This window comes from Crocodylus porosus, unplaced genomic scaffold, assembly GCF_001723895.1.
Source record: "Crocodylus porosus isolate Cpor-Errol unplaced genomic scaffold, CroPor_comp1, whole genome shotgun sequence".
Taxonomy (NCBI): Eukaryota; Metazoa; Chordata; order Crocodylia; family Crocodylidae; genus Crocodylus; species Crocodylus porosus.
In genome coordinates, this window is record NW_017728934.1 from 7,535,705 (window position 1) to 7,553,974 (window position 18,270).

At 50.4% G+C, this 18,270-nt stretch overlaps 1 protein-coding gene across 1 annotated transcript in view; it reads right to left on the reverse strand.

The window, feature by feature from the left end:
• Positions 1-18,270, reverse strand: part of LOC109317470 (zinc finger protein 271-like) — a 42,570-nt gene that overhangs the window by 9,532 nt on the left and 14,768 nt on the right. Inside the window, exon 7 of the mRNA XM_019546180.1 lies at positions 2,846-2,985. Within this exon, the coding sequence (XP_019401725.1) occupies positions 2,846-2,985 (140 nt within the window). The remainder of the gene's footprint in view (positions 1-2,845; positions 2,986-18,270) is intronic.

Below are 18,270 nucleotides of genomic sequence, written 5' to 3' on the forward strand. Positions count from 1 at the left end.
AACCAACTTCCAAGAGAAGTGGTGCAGGCTCCTACCCTGGGGGTGTTTAAGAGGAGGTTAGATGAACATCTTGCTGGAGTCGTTTCTTTCCTGCCATGGTGGTTGGTAGGACTAAATGATCTGCTCAGGTCCCTTCCGACCCTAGAAACTATGAAACTATGAAAGCTGACAGATTACTGCACCACATGGCAGCTCATGCCGAGTCTTGCCAAAACTGTATCCAGTGTTTTCCATCTCCACAATGCCCGCACCAAAAAAGAACTTAACTTCTAAGTGGGTGGTCAGAGACTAAAGCATGATTCCTGCCCAATATACTTGGGGGTGTCTTTAGATAGCACCCTGACTTTCCGGGAACATTTAAAGAAAACAGCAGCAAAGGTCAAATCCCGAAACAACTTGCTAGCTAACCTTGCTGGATCAATGTCGGGAGCTGTAGCCACAACACTGGACTTCAACTTTTGCCCTATCATAGTCAGCATCAGAGTATTGTGCACCTGTCTGGAAAAGATAATAGAATCATAGGGCTGGAAGGGACCCCAAAGGATCATCAGGTCCAGCCCCCTGCATGAGCAGGAAAGACATCTGGGGTCAGGTTATCTGGACCTGCTGATTTAAACACATCCAGCCCCACCAAGAGTTCTCTAACTAGGTCCTCTCTGACCCTAGGCCAGGTGGTGCCTCTCCTGAGTCTGTGCAGAATCCCGATGTGGGGGATGTCCCGGTCCCTGCTCAGAAAAATGAAGGCAAAGAATTTGTTAAAGAGGTCAGCTTTATCGTCTGGTGCAACCACCAGATTGCCAAGCATGTCCTGCAGGAGCTCCATGTTACCCAGTGCCTTCTTTTTACTCCCAATATATTTAAAAACGGACTTCTTGTTATCTTTGATCCTGGTCACTAGTCCTAGTTCTGTCTCCACCTTAGCCTTCCTGACAGCCCTCCTACAGTCTCAAGCAACGGAGGCATAATCCTCCTTGGTGATGGCCCCTCTCTTCCACCAGGTGTATGCCTCCTTTTTAGCATTCAGACGTTCCTGAATGCCTTTGGTGAGCCATGGAGGCTTTTGAGCACCCTTGCCTGCTTTGATTCACGTTGGGACTGTCACCCTTTGGGCTCGGAGGATCATCTCCTTAAGGAATGACCACTCGTCTTGGACTCCCAACTCCGCAACCCTCCAGGACCTCAGTGCCTCCCTGACTAATCTCCTTGACTCATTGAAATCAGCCCTCCTTAAATCCAGCACTGCTGCCTTGCTGCAGGCCCTTGACACCCTGCGCTGGATGGTGAATCCCAACAGGTGATGACTGCTATCACCCAGGTGGTCGAGCACCTGCAGTCCCCTCACCAGGTCGTCGCCTGTGGCCAGGACCAGGTCTAACAAGGCATTTCCTCTGGTGGGACCGTGCACCTCCTGGGTTAGGTGAAGGTCCTGTATCTCAGCTAGGAACCTATGTAAGTGGTCTGACCTGGCTGACTGCTCATCCCAGCAGATGTCCAGGTGGTTTAGGTCACCCATGATGACCACGTCCCTTGACTTAACTGCCTCCGTGAGCTGACCTGACAATTCCCAGTCTAGCTCTTCCCCCTGCTTGGGTGTTCTCTAGTAGACCCCCACTGTTAAATCCCTTTACCCCCAACCCCCTTGTATTCTAACCCAGAGCACCTCAGTCTGCCCCTCCTCTGACCCAGTGCTGTTTGTTGAGGTTGTGAATTGCTCTTTGACATAAAGCACCACACCCCCGCCTTTCCTCCCTGCTCTATCCCACCTGTACAGTCTGTAGCCCTTGATGTTTACCGCCTAGTCATGCGTTGAATCCCACCAGGTTTCAGTGAGCCCCACTATGTCCGGGTTTGCATTAGCTAGAAGGGCAAGTTCCTCCTGCTTGTTCCCCATACTATTATTCCCCATTATTGTAGAGGCATTTAAGTCTCCTGTGGGTGTATGCACCACCCCCCTAACCCCAGGACTATCCGGACCCCTGCCACTTACCTGGGTACTTCTTGTGCTCATCGCCTGTCTTGGCTGGGAAGTGTTGTCATTTCCCCCTGTGGCCCCATCCCTCGGCAAAGCTAGTTTAAAGCATGCTGTACGAGATCAGCCAGCCTGGAAGAAAAGTGTAAGGATGGGAAGTGTAAGGGAGATCAGAGTGCTGCACTCCTTGAGGCCCATGTTGCTAAACAGTTCCAGGCAGTTTTCTGTTCCCTTTCCACCCTGGCTCCCTGTAGCCTTCTCTAGTCCATCTCTCCATCAAGTACCCAGTGCTACCATAGACTGAGGGAGCTGGAAAGGGCACATTATCACATATTTTCAAATGCTGGCTGGTATGGGAGAGAGAGGGAGAGGTGAGAACATTCACTGAAAGCACAGGCAGCTGCAACAGTGCTGGGTACGTGAAATGATATAGATACAGACTATTAGGATGCAACTTCCCCTCTCCTTTTAAGGCAGTTAAAAGTTACATCTGTATATAGCCTGGGATTGATGGGGCAGGCCACACCAGATTTAGTCCCTACATTTCACTCAAAGGATGCACAGAGTGTGCATCTTAAGGCAAGATGCTGTATTTCAAATGTAATTAAACATGCTGCTGTTTTCTTAATATGTTGGTTTTATTAAGTACTATGCTCTCAGAGTAAATCAGAGGTCTCAAATATGGAAGAAACTGCCATTTAGTACATGGGAGCAAGCTTCTTTTCTGTACAGATTCGAATCCTGCTCTCACCAGTGTATTACCTGCGTCTTCCCATCAGTGTCTTCTGAACCCCAGGCCTGCCTGCTAGCACCAACTCTGAAGCCACCAGTTGCCCACTCCAATGCAGGCCTCAGGCGCTGTCCACATCTACTTACCAGGAGAATAGAGGAGACCACCTGCTCCTCCAGCTCCTTGAGCTTGGTCCCCAGGCCCTTGTAGTCCTTCATGATGTGGTCTGGACTGCTTCCAGCTGTGTCATTTGTTGCCACATGGATGAGGACCACAGGGTACTGGTCTGAGTGTTGAATGGGAGGTTCAACCCTCAGAAGCCCTGTTTTTTGCTCAGTGAGTTTTCTATGCTAAGACAGTTTTTTTCCCCTCCGTCTCGATGGAAACTTTTGCACGCCCACGATCTTGCCTGCCACAGCTTGTGGGTAAGGGAGACAAGAAATGCCTGGACATGCGGCTTTTGATGGCATTGGTCTTGAGGTCTGCCTCCGTGTATTGAGGGCTCCACCAGCCCCTACACCCTCGCCCATTCCACTTGGTGTTATTTCAGCAGTCCATGCAGTCTGCCTCAGAGCGGTCTAAAGGCTTTGTATACCTCTGGATGTGACCAATCAATAACCCTGTTGAGCCTGGTTGTCCTTCACCAGGCTTGGAGCAATACCATGACCTGACATGTAGTTCACCAGCGTCTTCCTGGCCTATTCTCCGGATAGTGGCAACACTGATATCTCTAGGAGAAATCCTCATTTCCCTCCACTGCGGTTTGTGTGGAAATGACTCGTGTCATGTTAAGAAGCACCGAGGTACGGCATGACTCGTGGGCTGTGTGTACAGGGGCAGGAGCACAGAGAAATCAGGGTCTCTCAGCCCGGGCACACCAGGCTCCTCTCCGGGCAGGTGCGGGCCCCCGGCGGGCCCGGCTCCGCCTCGCCGCGCACATGGAGCCGCAGCCGCAGGGGCCCGTGTCCCGGCAGGTGAAGCCGGCTCGGCTCGGCCCGGCAGGGGCGGCGGGAGCGGTGCTCGGCCGGGTCCGGGCGTCAGCCCGCGGGGCTTTGGGGCGGGTTTGAGGGGCTGCCCGCCCCGCCGGCCCGGTGAGCCCAGGCCGGGCCGTGGCAGCGTGGGTCGTCCTCATGTCTGCCCTCGTCTCCTTGCCCGCGCCCGGCAGCTTGCGCCGAGAAGCCGAGGAAGGCTGCTGCTCCTCCAGCCGGGACCGGACCGAGCAGACGTTCGGCACGAGGGGGAGCTGTTCCTCCAGGGCCAGGCCGCTGTGCGCGTGCGCGGCTGGGCTCCGCTGTGGCGGGCGCCTCACAGCCCCTGCGGCCGCCGGACATCAGCGCTCCCCTCCCCCTGCTTGTCGTGCGCGGCGGGGGGCGGCGTTTGGGGGCAGTATGCCGTGCGGCGGGGCTGTTGCGGAGATGATCAGAGAAGCCCTGCTGCTCTGTCTGGGCAGGGCTTGGCCGCGCGAGAGGATCCAGGAGCGGAGCGGGGAGGGTGGCAGTCGCCGCCCTGCTGGGCCTTGCCCCTGTGTGCAGCGAGCAGGGGGCGTCGCGGCAGGGCGGGGACATGCTGGGCACCAACCCATGGCATTGTCCTCTCCTCCTCCTGCTCCAGAGGCAGCTGGCCAGCGTGGGGCACGAGCTGATTCCCGACAGCAAAGAGTCTCCATATTTCTCCTCACAACAAGTGAGTACAAGAGAATGAGCCCCTTTGCCGGGCTGCCGTGCCTTGGCAGAGGGGCAGTAAGGTGGGAAGCAGGCAATGGGGGGCATTTCTTGCTGTCTGTTCCAGCAGGGATGAAATGTTCCTTATCCAGGCCATTGTATTGGCTAAAAATGTAGAAAATGAATATTGATCTGCCCTGGGCTGCCTGTCTTGTGGCCCTCAATGGCTTGAGCGCCCTCTGCCCAAAATAATTGCCCACCCCTGGGTTACGCCTAAAGTAGACAAGCATGTAGCAGGCTTTCCTGGGTGGAGTTCAGATTGTACAGCAGTTCCTGGTTTAATGCCCAGAACATGGCCATCAGCCTGGGGCCAATGGAGGCAATTGCCCCATGTGTGGGTGGAGCAGCCAGTTGTGCGCGTGTCCTCAGGGAGCAGGGGGCCAGAATGACAAGGTGCGGTTGGCCTTCCTGACCACGTCCCCACGCTGCCGGCCCATGTTCATCTTGGCATCGGTGATGACTCCAAGATCCTTTTCTGCCTCTGCCCTGAGGAGAAGGGAGCTCCCAGCCTGTAGGTATGGTGCTGGCTCTTCCTCCCCAGGTGCAGCACCTTGCATTTGTCAGGGAGGGGTGTGAAGGTGGAGTTATGTTCGCTGTGCTGGTGCAGAGTGAGGCTGTGTGTGTTTCTGGGTTTTGCTGGTTGCCAAGAGCAGCTCCCTCCCCCGCAGGGGTTTCCCCAAGGCCAGGTTTTCTGCCCAGGTTGTGGCAGTGGTCCTGCTGGGATCCCGATCTGTGGGTCCTTGGAGAGAGGGGCTTGTCCCTCCAGTCAGGACCAGACTGAGCAGACATGTGGGATGAGGCAGAGCTTTTACTCCAGAGTGAGCCTGGTTTGCACTCTGCAGAGACTGGCTTTCCTCTCAAGGGGAAGGCATCGCCCACCTGCCCGGGGCTCTTGAGTGTGTCTGAACAACCTTGCAGCCGCCGGACATTAGCGCTACCCTCGTCCCCCCGTCTTACCTGTGCAAGGCGGCGGGTGCATTTTTGGGGCAGTATGCCTTGCGGTCGTGTGACATTTGTGGAGCTTTAGGAAGAGATCAGTGAAACCCTTCCCAGAGAAACGTGGTTCTCACCGCGTCTCTGAGCAGGGCACGGACTCATCAAGAGTCAAGGGTATTTGTTCTTGGGTAGTACCTGTGTGCCTAGTTAGCCGCTCCCCGCTACTGGAGATGTTCAGTTGCCCGCGAGGTGAGTGATCATGTTGTGTGCATGGGAGCGAATCATGGCTCCGAGTATGGGAGAGATGAAGGGAGCGAGACAGGCTGCGACTAAGCGAGCGGGCACGGGAGCTCAGTGTGTACATGTGCTAGCCCAAGTGTCCACTGTTACTCCTGTAAAGAAATCATTGTATGTTGAATTTTTGAAAACCTTTTCTAATCATGGTACTATATTAAGTCTGACTGAATTGCAACCAGATGGAAAGGAAGAGGTGGTGTTCAGTGAGACTTTGCCTCAGTCTACACTCACAGACACACGAAGTGGCAGCCAGAAAGGGAATAACAACTATTTGAATAAGGAAAGGCACAAGCTGAGTATTCAGATAGTGGAAGAAACCGTTATTGATCTACCTGAATGAATTTAAATTAGCCAGTACTGATTAATTTGATCTGAAGGTACTGAAGGCACATGTATAGGAGATCTCGGAGAAGCAGGTGTAGAAGGAAAGGTGGATCCCAAGCAGCCAGCATGGATCTGCTAAGTAAAAATCCAGTGAAACAAATTTGATCCCCTTCTTTGCGAATAAGTAGGAAGCTGGACGAAGGGAATACAGTGGATACAGTGTCTCTGGAATTAAGGCTTCTGGCAAAATCCCACATGACTGTCTCATAAACAGATTGGAGAAATGTAGGTTAGACGACAGTTGCTCTAAGGTAGATAGTCAGCTGTCTCATTAGCCAAAAGCAAAAGGTAGTAATAAATGGCCGCATGTTAGAATGGCAGGAAATTGTGAGTGGAGTCCCACAGGGACCTGTCTGTCCTGGGCCTGGTGTTATTCCCTATTTTTATTTTTATTCGGATGCTGGAACAGAGATCCTCCTGAGCAAATCTGCAGGTGTAATTGCAGACACGCTAGAGGGCAGGAGTGCAATTCAAAAGGATCTTGATAGATTGGAAAGCTGGGCTAGAGCTAGGATGAAGTTCAGTGCTGGCAAGTGCAAGGCACTGTGCCTCAGGAAGAGTGATCAGAAACACCAGTACCAAACGGGTGGTGACACGTGACCAGATAGTAGCACTGCCAAGAAGGATCTAGGAGTTGTGGTGGATGAGACTCAATACGAATCTGCCATGTGACACAGTCACACAAAAGGCAAATGCAGGTTTGGTCTACAGCAATAGGGGGATTTGGTGCACCACAGGGAAGGTGATAGTGCCTCTCTACTCAGCACGGTTAGGCCTCATCTATAGGCTATTGTGTGCAGTTTTGGGCATGAGCTGTCAATGTGATGAAATGATCAGTAAAGCTAACTTCTTTACGGTAAGGGTTGCCAGAATCTGGAATGGGCTTCCAAGAGAGGTGGTGCTCTCCCCTACCTTGGGGGTCTTTGAGAGGAGACTGAACCATCACCTGACTGGGGTCATCTGACCCCAGCCCTCTTTCCTGGCCAGGGCAGGGGTCAGACTCAATGATCTACTGAAATCCCTTCTGAACCTAGTATCTATATTTCCTGGATCATCACAGTGGTAACAACCCTTGAGGTAAGGGCAGCTCTGAAATCCTCTGGAGGAATACAACGAAGTGATGGGGCAGAGCCCCTGCTATGACCTTCCTCTGCCGTTGGATATGGAAGTAGGAGCAGGGCAGGGGACATGCTGCGCACAAAGTCATGGCAGTTTCTTCTCCTCCTCCTCCTGCTCCAGATGCAGCTGGCCAGGGTTGGGCAGGAGCTTTTCCCAGAGAGCAAGGATTCTCCAGGCTGTTTATCACAATGAGCAAGTACAAGGGAATGAGCCCCTTTGCCCCACGCCTTTGGGGAGGGGCAACAAGGTGGAAAGCAAGCCGTGGGCGGTTTCTTGCTGCCTCTTCTAGCATGGATGAAATTTTCCTGTACCAGTGAGCACTCTTCTTTTATGCTGATTTGTTCCTTCTCTTCTCTCTTTTCTCAGTCTCCTTGCGTGGAACCACTGTCCACTTAAGCACTGCCCTGTCTCCATCTTTGCCAAGCCTGCTGCTTCCCAGCGCTTGCCTGGAGCTTTTGCTAGAGGAGGGGCTGCTTCTGACTGCTCGGAGCTCTGGCCTGCGGAGGAGGGAGCCGGTACATGACCCCTGGAGGGGTTGGACCTAAAGTAGAGAATCATTCAGCAAGTTTGGGTGTGGAACAGCACACTCGACCCAGCAGCGCATGCAGGGCCTGTTGGGCTGAGGGTCATGAATGGTTTGGTCTTCAGGGATAGCGTTGGCAGGAACTACTTTCCCTAAGAGCTGAGGCAGAGCCAGAGCCAGGTTAGACCTGGTTAGTGGCTTGCAAAGAGTTTTGCCTGTCATTGAGCAGACTCTCTTTGGCCTCTTCTTGCAGGCCAAAGCCATGCTGGGATGGGCAATACTGCCACATTAGTTCAGATGTCCACAAGGAAATAAAGTGTCTAGACCCCCAGCTAGCTCAGGGCACAGGCTTTCTTGGGAGGGTTTGGGATGGGCAGACAACATGGGGCTGGCAATGCTGGGAAATGTGCCACATTCTCCCTGTGGACCCCTCTACATATTCAGGTAAAGGTACAATGGGATATAATGTGCAATGCACATAATTACACCTCTTGCCATGCCATATGTGCATGCCACGCTTGCGTAGCAGGAGGCGTGACTGTGAGATCATACATTAGATCCCATTGCACCTTATTGCTGGTGCAGGCTTCCCCTGCATCGCGCCAACAAGAAGCAAGCTCCTGCAGCTGCTGCAGTCTTCTACTCACAGGGCTCTTTACATACCCCGGGGGCCTGGAGACCATAGCAGTTTGCCAGGACCTGGCATCTGCAGCTGCAGGACTTTGGGTGCCAGCAGCCATGGAGCACTGCCAGAACTCAGAGTCCATAGCTCGTGGGCACTGCTGGGCTGAGAGTCCCTTCAGCTGCATGGGTAGAACCTGCTACATGTGCATGTTCAAGCTGGATAGCAGTGACCTATACCATTATTACACATTTTCCAACAATAGCCGGTTGGATCTTTTTATGTCACAATAGTTCATTTGCATATTTGAACCAGTCTAAATTAATTACACAATTAGCTGGGGAATTGCATGACACGTGTAACATGTAGAGAGGGCCTGAGAGTGCTACAAAGCCCCCAGCCTGCCACAGCATGGCTTATAGGCATCAAGAGAGCTGCATGGGTAAGGTGAAACTGAAAAGAGGCAGAAGAGGCCCCAGGGCCCTGTCTTCTCTGAAATGCTGCTTCTAAGCTATGCTGTAAACCAGGGATTTTCAACCTTTTTTTAATAAGGGTACCCCCAGCAGCTGGAAGCAGAGTTTGGCGGGGGTTGGGGGAGGGAAGGAGGTGGCCAGCAGGGAGGGCTGGCCGGACAGCGCCTATACTGTCTGCAGAAAGGCACCACTGCTCTTCCTGCCTGCCCTGATCCTGGGGGGTGGCACCCCGTCCCTGCCTTCCTGCCTGTACCCCCTAGGCTAGGGCCTTCCTGGTTGACAACCCCTGCTATAAACAGCACCCCAGGTTGGATATCTCCGCCTTGGGTACTCTGTCCTGCTGAGCAGCGTCAACCTCTGTGCTGTCTGCCCACCCACCTGGGGGCGGGTCTCTCTGGGGTGATTTCAGACTTGAACCAACAGTTCCTGCTTTAAGGGCCAGATCATCCTTCAGATACGAACAGAAGCAGCTGCCCAGTGTGTGCGTGGAGCAGCAGGTTGTACAGGAGCCAGTGCCCCCACAGAGCCAGGGGACCAGAATGATCCTGAAAGCAGTGATGTGGAGGTGGAGGAGATGAGAAAAGAGGAGGACAAGAAGATGGATGTAGACTAGAGTAGTGGTTCACCACTTTTTTGATCCTGCGTTTTCCTCTCAGCCCATTGCAGAGCTCCAGGGCTACCTTCCCTCAGCACCACACCAGCCCCACCACCTGCCTCATTCAAGCCTGCGCTCTGCATTTTACTTGCTTCACCACAGTCATTTCAGAAGTTGGAATAGCAGGGATTTCCACCCCTGTATTTTTGTAATACCTACTTTTGTAACATGTATTTTTGTACCTTCCATTGTACCTTTCCCCATCAGTGAGCAGACTGCAGGAACAAATGCTGACACCTTTCCACTGGGCCAACACTTGTGATAGTAAAAGGAGAGATGCGTTTGGAAGTGGAACAGTGGTAGGCTCTGCTAGTTTCATAGTTTCTAAGGTCAGAAGGGACCTGAGTAGATCATCTAATCCGACCCCCTGCCATGGCAGGAAAGATTACTGGGGTCAAATGACCCCAGCAAGGTGTTCATCTAGGACTTATGCCTTAAAGACTCCCAGGATAGGAGCCAGCACCACTTCTCTTGGAAGTAGGTTCCAGATCCTAGCCACCCTGACTGTGAAGTAGCGCCTCCTGATAGACGTGCGACTAGAGCATTCTTCAGGGTTTATGTTGATTTGACTCAGGTTGGGCTTGAGCTCCTGTAACTAGCACTGGGCTCTTACCTGTCCATGGAGGAAAGAGAACAACCTTAATGCCTGCACTGCCTGCTTTGCTGGGTCCAGGATCCTTCCACCAGCAGCAGAGGCTCCTTGCATGGTGGTGATGTGGAAATTCAGACAGGATCACTGTTTGGCTAACAGAAGTGCTTTATTTCGCGTGGCCACAGGAGAACAGCAAGGGGCAGCTCATTCTCAACAAAAGCAAAGCACAGACTTCTATATACTGATAAATCACATCCAGATCAGCCTGCCCCGTAACATACTCTTGGCAGTCTGACAGCGACTCGTCCTGGTGTCTTGCTGAACCAGGCACATTTTCTCAAGCTGTCTCCTGATAAGCTTATCTTGAAGGCCGCCGTGTTGTTCTCGCTCAGCCTTCACCAACATCTCCCACCCTGTCCCGACATGTATACACCCTTTCAGTACTTTTCCATTCCTCATCAGTGGGATTCTCAGGGAAACATCTGCATTTGCTTTAAAGACTGGGCAATCAAAGGTGTATGAAGGGCCCTAAACATGATTAAGCATCAATTCTGTAATGCAAACAGAACTCCGTTGGAAATGGGATTTAGGATCCTAAATAACTGAGATGACTTTGGAAATTTTAATCTAGAACTGGTCAAATTAGTCTACTACTTTGTTTATTTAAGTCAAGCAAAGCCTTTTTTTTTTTTTTTTTTTTTTTAACTGTGAAACTGTTCCTGAGAAGTTTTTGACTTTCTGATTTATCCACAGCAAACAATTGTGCCTTTTTTGTAAAATGTTATCACTAACTTTATTAAACCTGAAAGCCTGCCCTTTGGTCAATAAAACTTTTCAGTTAAAATTTGGAAAAAGATACATTTCCAAAAGAGAGAAATAGCTTCATTTGGAACATGAAGACCTTGGACATTGCCCACAAAAGTGGGATTTGGTTTGGCCAGTTTCAGTGGACACCAAACTGCATTCTACTTGCACTCTAAAATATTTGGTTTTTATTGGGGATGCTTGTTACATCCATAATTTGAACTAAACTTAAGTACTGTGAGGAGTGTCCTATATTATCATGCTCATATCTTCATGATTGTTGAACTGGGGCATTGGTATTTATATGCAATTAACTTGAGTATATGACTGATTTTATACGCTTTATTGCTTTATACTACTGGAATACATTGGAGATGTAAGTCAAACCTGTTAATGAGTTAATACAATTATTTGATACACTGTATGTTTTTCCCTGTCACTTCTGTCCCTTCCTTCCCTTGTACCTGTCCCTTCCCATAATTTTCTCTCTATCTATTTGCATTACTCTGTTTCACGTGTACAGTAGCAGAGGAGAGGTGTGGGATCCTGGAGAGACCAGGCACTGATGTGTTTGGAGAAGCTCAAGCCTTATTCCCTCTTACAGACATTGCTATCAATGGGACACTGGCACCCATTGTCTGCCTCTCTTTTCTGCCATGGCCTAGAAAGCCACTGGGCAGCCCAGAATTCAAGATTAATTGGAGATAAGGAGAAAAGACATGATGGAGACTTATTCAGTAGCTAAAGAAGTTGAATTCTCTCCTGGGAAGTTCCAATCCTGGCTGCCAGAGGAAATTCTTCAGTACCAGGGAGCACAATGAACGTCAGAGAAGCAGATTTTAACTAGCAATGAGAAGCAGTATGCAAGGTTAGATGGGTAGATGAATTGGAGGAAACAGGAAGGCTTCCTGAAGGACACATTTGCTTGTAGTAGAGAAAACCATTGTGTGGCTCCTTGATTAGATAGCGTTTCACTTCTTTCAGGAGAAAGTTGACACAACAACAAGTGTCTCCAGCTGGAATCCACTGTTATACTTGGAGGTGAGAAAGGATGAAAATGTGCTTTTGAATAACAGACAACCTGTTGTATTTGAGACTCTTCCCTCCAGGCTCCCAAAATGACTGACAAAGGCATTATATCTTAAAAGAGAGGATAAACTTTTGTAAGTGCATGGCTTGCTTATTGTATCTTAACCCAGCATCTTTGTTAAATATTATTTGAAGTGAGGACAAGCAATGCTACCTCTCTCACCAGGTGGACTGCTTTCTGGCTCCTCGTGTTCTTCCCTAGGGCACTCTGGACCCTTTCCTTCACATCCAGAACTGCTAGTGAGGAATAGCAAAACCCACCGCCAAGACTGCAGGGCAGGTGCTCCTTTTGCTGCAGGCATATTGGAAGAACAGATCCTGTACTTCTGTGGTGGCAGTGGAGTCGGAGTCCTTTTCAATGAATAATAAAAGGGGCTGTCTTTAATCAAAGAAAAAAAGCATGTGGAGAAGGAAAGACAGATCCCAAGCAGCCAGCATGAATCTGCGAAGAACAAATCTTGCCAAACAAACCTGAACCCCTTCTTTGACAATAAGTAGGAGCTGGGTGAAGGGAACACAGTGGATACAGTGTTTCTGGACTTCACTAAGGCTTTTGGCAAAATCCCACATGACCTTCTCATAACCAAGTTGTAGAAATGTAGGTTAGACAAAGCTACTACAAGGTCGCTAGTCAGCTGGCTCCACGGCCACAAACAAAGGATAATAATAAATGGCTCCATGTTAGCATGGCAGGAGGTTTTGAGTGTAGTCCCACCAGGGTCTCTCCCGGGCCTGGTGCTATTCAATATGCTTATTACTATTTGAATGTGGGAGTAGAGAGCTTCCTGAGAAGATTTCCAGATGTCATGAAGCTGGGAAGGATTGCAGCTAGGAAGGATTGTAACAAATTGCACAAGGGGACAGAAGTGCAATTCAGAAGGATCTTGACAAATTGGAAAGCTGGGCTGGAGCTAACGGGATGAAGTTCAATGCTGACAAGTGCAAGGCACTGCCTCAGGAAGAATAATCAGAAACAGAAATACAAAATGGGTGACATTTGGCCATATAGCAGGGCTATCAAGAAGGATCCAGAAGTTGTGGTGGATCACACAATATGGGTCTGCAGTGTGTCACATCCACACAATGCAGCAATAGGAAGAAACATTAGGCACAACATGTGGGAGGTAATAGTGCCTCTACTCAGCACTGGTGAGGCCTCATCTGGATTATTGTGTGCAGGGTTGAGCTCCATGTTTTAAAAAAGGAGCTGGAGAAGTTAGAGAGAGTCCAGAGGCAGGCAACAGAAAAAATAAAAGAGTTGGAAGGCAAGTTATATAAGGAGAGGTGAAAGGAAATAAACAAGTTCAGCGTGTAGAAAGGCAATTAAGTGGGTACATGATGAGGCTTTTTGATTGGGGTGTGCCAATGCTCCTACTGTAATTAAAAACTTTCGGTTCTTCGTTAGAGGGTTGTGCCCCTCAGTTAAGGGTCAGACTGATCACACATTTGGGATCAGGAAAAGCTTTTACTCCATGGTCAGATGTATGTACTGTGTGCAGTTTTGCTTTCCTCTGGAGGGGTGGGCAAAGCCCACTGGCTTGGATCTCTTGAGTGTATTTGAACAACGCTTGCAGCAGCTGGACATTGGCAGTACCCTCATCCCACTGCTTTACCTGTGGCAGGTGAGGGCATTTTGGGTGCTTTGGGGCAATATGCCTTGTGGTTGTGTGACAGGGCTGTTTGTGTAGCTTTAGGAACAGATTAGACAAGTACTTCTGTAAGTTAGGACAGGAATGATCCTGCTCTGAGCAGCAGTTGGGCTCAGCAGTGGATCCAGGAGTAGGACACTGAGGGTTGCAGCTGCAGTGCTGCTTGGATGTGCCATCGGTGTGCAGTGAGAAATTTGCGCTCCCCAGATAATCATTGCAATCATTGCTTTGAGGCTGCTGCTCATCTTGTTGTTCCCCTTGCTGCTGAATTCAGTACATTCAGTGGGGTGGAGGGGGATGGAGGAAGAAGAAGGTACACTGCAGCAGGGCTCATCCCCTGAGCTCTGGAGTCTTGTGAAAGTGGTGGTTCTCCAGCCAGAGCTGCATCAACGAGCTGATGAGCTCATATAGCTCCCTGCACACCCAGAGCTCTGGTAGGAGCCAGCACTGCCCCACTAGGTGCCTAGTTCAGACAGAAGGAGGCCCCTACCAGCTGGGGCTCTTCTGACTGGGCTCCATGTGCTGCAGTCTGGGCACACATCAAAACAGTGCACCCAGGAATTTCTGTAGCTCTGAAGTTTATTACTGTGCATTATACATAGACATCTCCACTGTGTGACTAGAGCATTCTTCTGGATTTATATTGATCCGATTCGGGTTGGGTTTTGGCTCCTGTAACTACCACTGGTCTTCCCACAGCTCATGGAGAAGATAGACCAGCCTTAATGCCTATACTGTCCCCTGTGCTGGGTGCAGGACCCTTCTACTGGCAGCAGAGGCTCCCTTCATAGGGGGATTTGCAGGGAAACATCTCCATCCACTTTAAAGACTGGATGGAGTCAAAGGTATAAAGGGGCCTGAACAAGACCGAGCATCAATTCTCGCCACTGCCAGCAGAATTCATGTTGAAATAGGATTTCAGCTCCATGTCATTTAGTTGATTTTAGAAATCTTAATCAACTAATAAAAGGTAGCCTTCTGCTTTATTTCAGAAAAGCCTTTCTTTTTTCTTTTTACTGTGAAACTCTTCCTGGGAAGTTGTTGACTTTCTGATTTTTCCACACTAAAGAGTTATGCCTTTTTCAATCCTTTTCTGTAAAACATTATCAACAACCTTATTAAATATGTTAGTTCACTGAAAGGCAGCCCTTTGGTCAATAAAACATTGCAGTTAAAATTTTGAAAAAGTCACGTTTCCAAAAGAGAGAAATAGCTTCACTTGGAATATAACCTTGGGCATTTTTCATGGAAGTCAGATTGTGGTTCTGGCCACTTTTAGTAGAGACCAAACTGAATTACATTTGCATTCTAAAATATTTGTGTTTTATTGGGAATGCATGTTATATCTTTAATTCAAATTAAACTTTACTGGGAGGAGCGTCTTATTTTTTCATGCTCATGTGTTAGAAATTGTATTGGGACATTGATATTTATATGCAATAAACTTGGTAATGTGGCTGATTTTATAATGCTGGAAAACAGGAGCTGGAGATGTAAGTCAAACCTTTTAACGAGTGAATAAATTTCTTTTATACAGTATGTCCCTTCTCTGTCACTTCTGTCCCTTCCTTTCCTTGCACCTGCCCCTTGCCATAGTTTTCTCTTAATCTTTTTTGCATTAAACTGTTTAATACATTGTGAGGAAAACTTACTAGAGTCGGGAAAGAGGCAGCAAGACACCACGCCAACAGCCAGGTGCAACAAAAGGGAAACCACAGCGGCTGGAGCTGCCCCAGCCGAAGAGGAAAGGAAAAACCTGCGGAGGAGCCGGGAAGGGCTTTATAAAAGTGTCCGCAAGGCCGCTCGGGGGTGGGCAGCTGAAGCTGTCAGAAAAGACGCAGTGGGAAGGAAGCCCAGGGAAGCGGAGAGAGCGTTCCTGGCTGGCCCAGAGCAGCCAGAGGATCCAGAGGAAGAGGAAGAGGCTTGGTGGCTCCCTCGGGAGGGGAGCTTAAGGGGAGCGCTGGGCCCAAGGAGTCACTGACAGACCCGGCGTAGACCAGAGCCGGTAGCAACAGCAACTGGGACTTGGGCAAATGCGATGAGGACAGGACCCTGTCCCAAACAACTGGCAGCAGGTACCAAATTCAGGGTGGTCAGTGAAGTATCGAGGGAGGCAGGGGCCAAGATACAACCTGGCTCTGCGTAAGCCAAAGAGCAAAGAGGGGCCACGGAGAGCGCTCAGCACTAGCGTCACCACTGGCCAACAACCGCAGCCCCAAGGAACCGAGCGCCAGGGGGAGGCCCGACCATTGGCCCCCACAGACGACATCATGGTTGGCGTTAGGCAGGGTGTAGGGGATGTGGAGCCCCAAGAAGAGGTAGTTGCAGCCAAGGGAAAGGACTGGGGGAGAGGGGCAGGACCAGACATTGTCTCCCAGTTGGAAACTTCTTATCATCAAAGACGTGGCAGACGAGACCCCTGAGGATCTGACCCACGGCCACTCCCAACAGCCTGGCCATACAGCTCAAGGAGCCGCAGTGAGGTTCTTAAAGAACCCAAATGTGCGACGCTCGGGAGAAAGGCATGGGAAGCTACACATGTATAGTAGCATAGGCAAGCACAGATCCTAAGACCAGTCACTGATGTGTTTGGAAAAGTGTAAGCTTATTTCCTCTAACCAGCACTGTTATCATTTGGGCACTGGCACCCATTGCATTCTGAGGGTTCTGCCTCTCTTTTCCCCCGTGATCGAGGAAGCCACTGGGCAGCCAAGAATTCAAGATTCATCAGGGAGAGGTTGAACAAGCACAACGGAGACTTATTCAGTAGCCCAAGAATAGGATTCTCTCCTGGGAAGAGAGACAGGTCTGTGTTCCAACCCTTGCTGCTAGAGGAAACTATTTAGTACCAGAAACACTGCTTGAGTTGTAGTGCATTTCCTGGTTGCATATGCAAGATGTGCTGTCTGTAGCCATGCTTTCTTTACTGCTCCACAGCCATCTAATGGCCAAAGATGAACCTGTAGGTGTTCTGCTTAAAGTGAAGTTGACTTATTAATGGAAAATACAAAGACAGAAGGAAAGCTGAGCTGTCTGAAGCCAAACTTATCTTGTCTTCACCAAGAAGGTAAATTATGGAGGCAGCCACAGTGACTAGCCCCAGCCCCAGCCTCAGCCCCCTGATTCTCTGCTGTGCCCTTTCCTGGATAAAGAAGATTGTGAAAGCCAGAGGGCTCTGGCTATACAGCTGGCTAAGATGAATCCCAGGCAAGATGGAGAGAAAGCTCATGTGAATGTGTGAGCACTGGTGATGCAGGCAGAACCAGGCTCAGGAGATACTTGTCCATCCCTGAGACAGCAGCATCAGGGTCCCAAGGGAAGGAACCAGCCTAAGCAAAACAGTGAGAAGACAGTGTGCAGTGTGGGAAGCTGGGGGTATGGGAGGTGCAGCACTGTGGTAAGTCCCTGAACATCCTGTCTAAGGGAGCGTGTGCTGAGGAAGCAGCATAACACCGGATCTGGGGGCTCTAGGTGGCTGATCCCGCAGTTGGGGAGAGCTTCACACAGCAGCTAACTCAGGTACTTAAGGGACTCCCCAGCTTCTCATACCTGGTTTTCAGCAGCCTCAGACCTGTTGCTAGGTTCGGTCTCAGAGAAGAGCTCATCCCACCTGCCAAACCCCCGTAAGTGGTATTTAAAGCCCCACAAAACTGTGTGTGCACTAGGTGTGGGGGTGCAGAGCCCATCCTGGCAGTGCCTATCTGCCCTCTACAAGGTATGGGGTAAGCTCCGTGTGGTAGACTGGAGCCAGGCAGAGAGGCAGTCTTGGGCACCCAGGCCAGAGCAGAAGGTGCATAGAGAGATGTCTGCAGCAGCAACACCTGCACCCTTCTGATCGATGTAGGCAGCTCCACAGAGCTGGGCAGCACTGTGCCTAGACACCTGGTGGCCCCAGATGAACTTTTAGTATTGGGTCCTCCCTTTGCCAGAGATAATGATAATAATCATTTTTAAATTACCATTTTCAGGCCCCTTTCTGCCTGGACCCTCAGCAGCTGTCCGGTTTGCCCATGCCTGCATCCGGCCCTGGTGCTGGGGGTCCCACACGCTCCACTACTGAGTTTGCAAAGTGCTCCCAGCCCCCATGCAGGATGAAAGAGCTAGGGCCCTGGAGGCAACCTCAGGGGAGTTGCCCCCCACCTATTGTTGCCAGGGCGCAGAATGGCCTGATGACCCAGGGGAGCTTTGTCTCTGCATGTTTTGGGACCTTGCATCTTGCCTTGGTATGGCTATGGAGCAGGAGCAGAGTGGGCCTGATGCAAAGTGGAGAGAGGGCCCCAATGAGCTTGGTGGGGAGGATAGAATAGGGGTTAGGCCCTGGGAGTCAAGAGCATTTCTGCTGCAAGACAGCAGAGATATTGTGCTGTTCAAGGTTTGGATCCGCTGGTGTTTGGTGAGTGTGGAGCCATGACTGAAGCTCTTCCCACAGTCAGGGCAGGCATATGGCTTCTCCCCAGGTGGACGTCTTGTTGGGCAATGAGGGCTGAGTTCTAGTTGAACCTGTTCCCACACTCAGGGTACTTGTAGGACTCATCCCTCGTGCAGATGTGCTGGTGAATTATAGTTTCTAGTGTCGGAAGGGACCTGAGTAGATCATCCAGTCCAACCCCTGCCATGGCAGGAAAGAGTACTGGGGTCAAATGACCCCGGCAAGGTGTACATCTAACCTCCTCTTAAAAACCCCAGGGTAGGAGCCAGCACCACTTC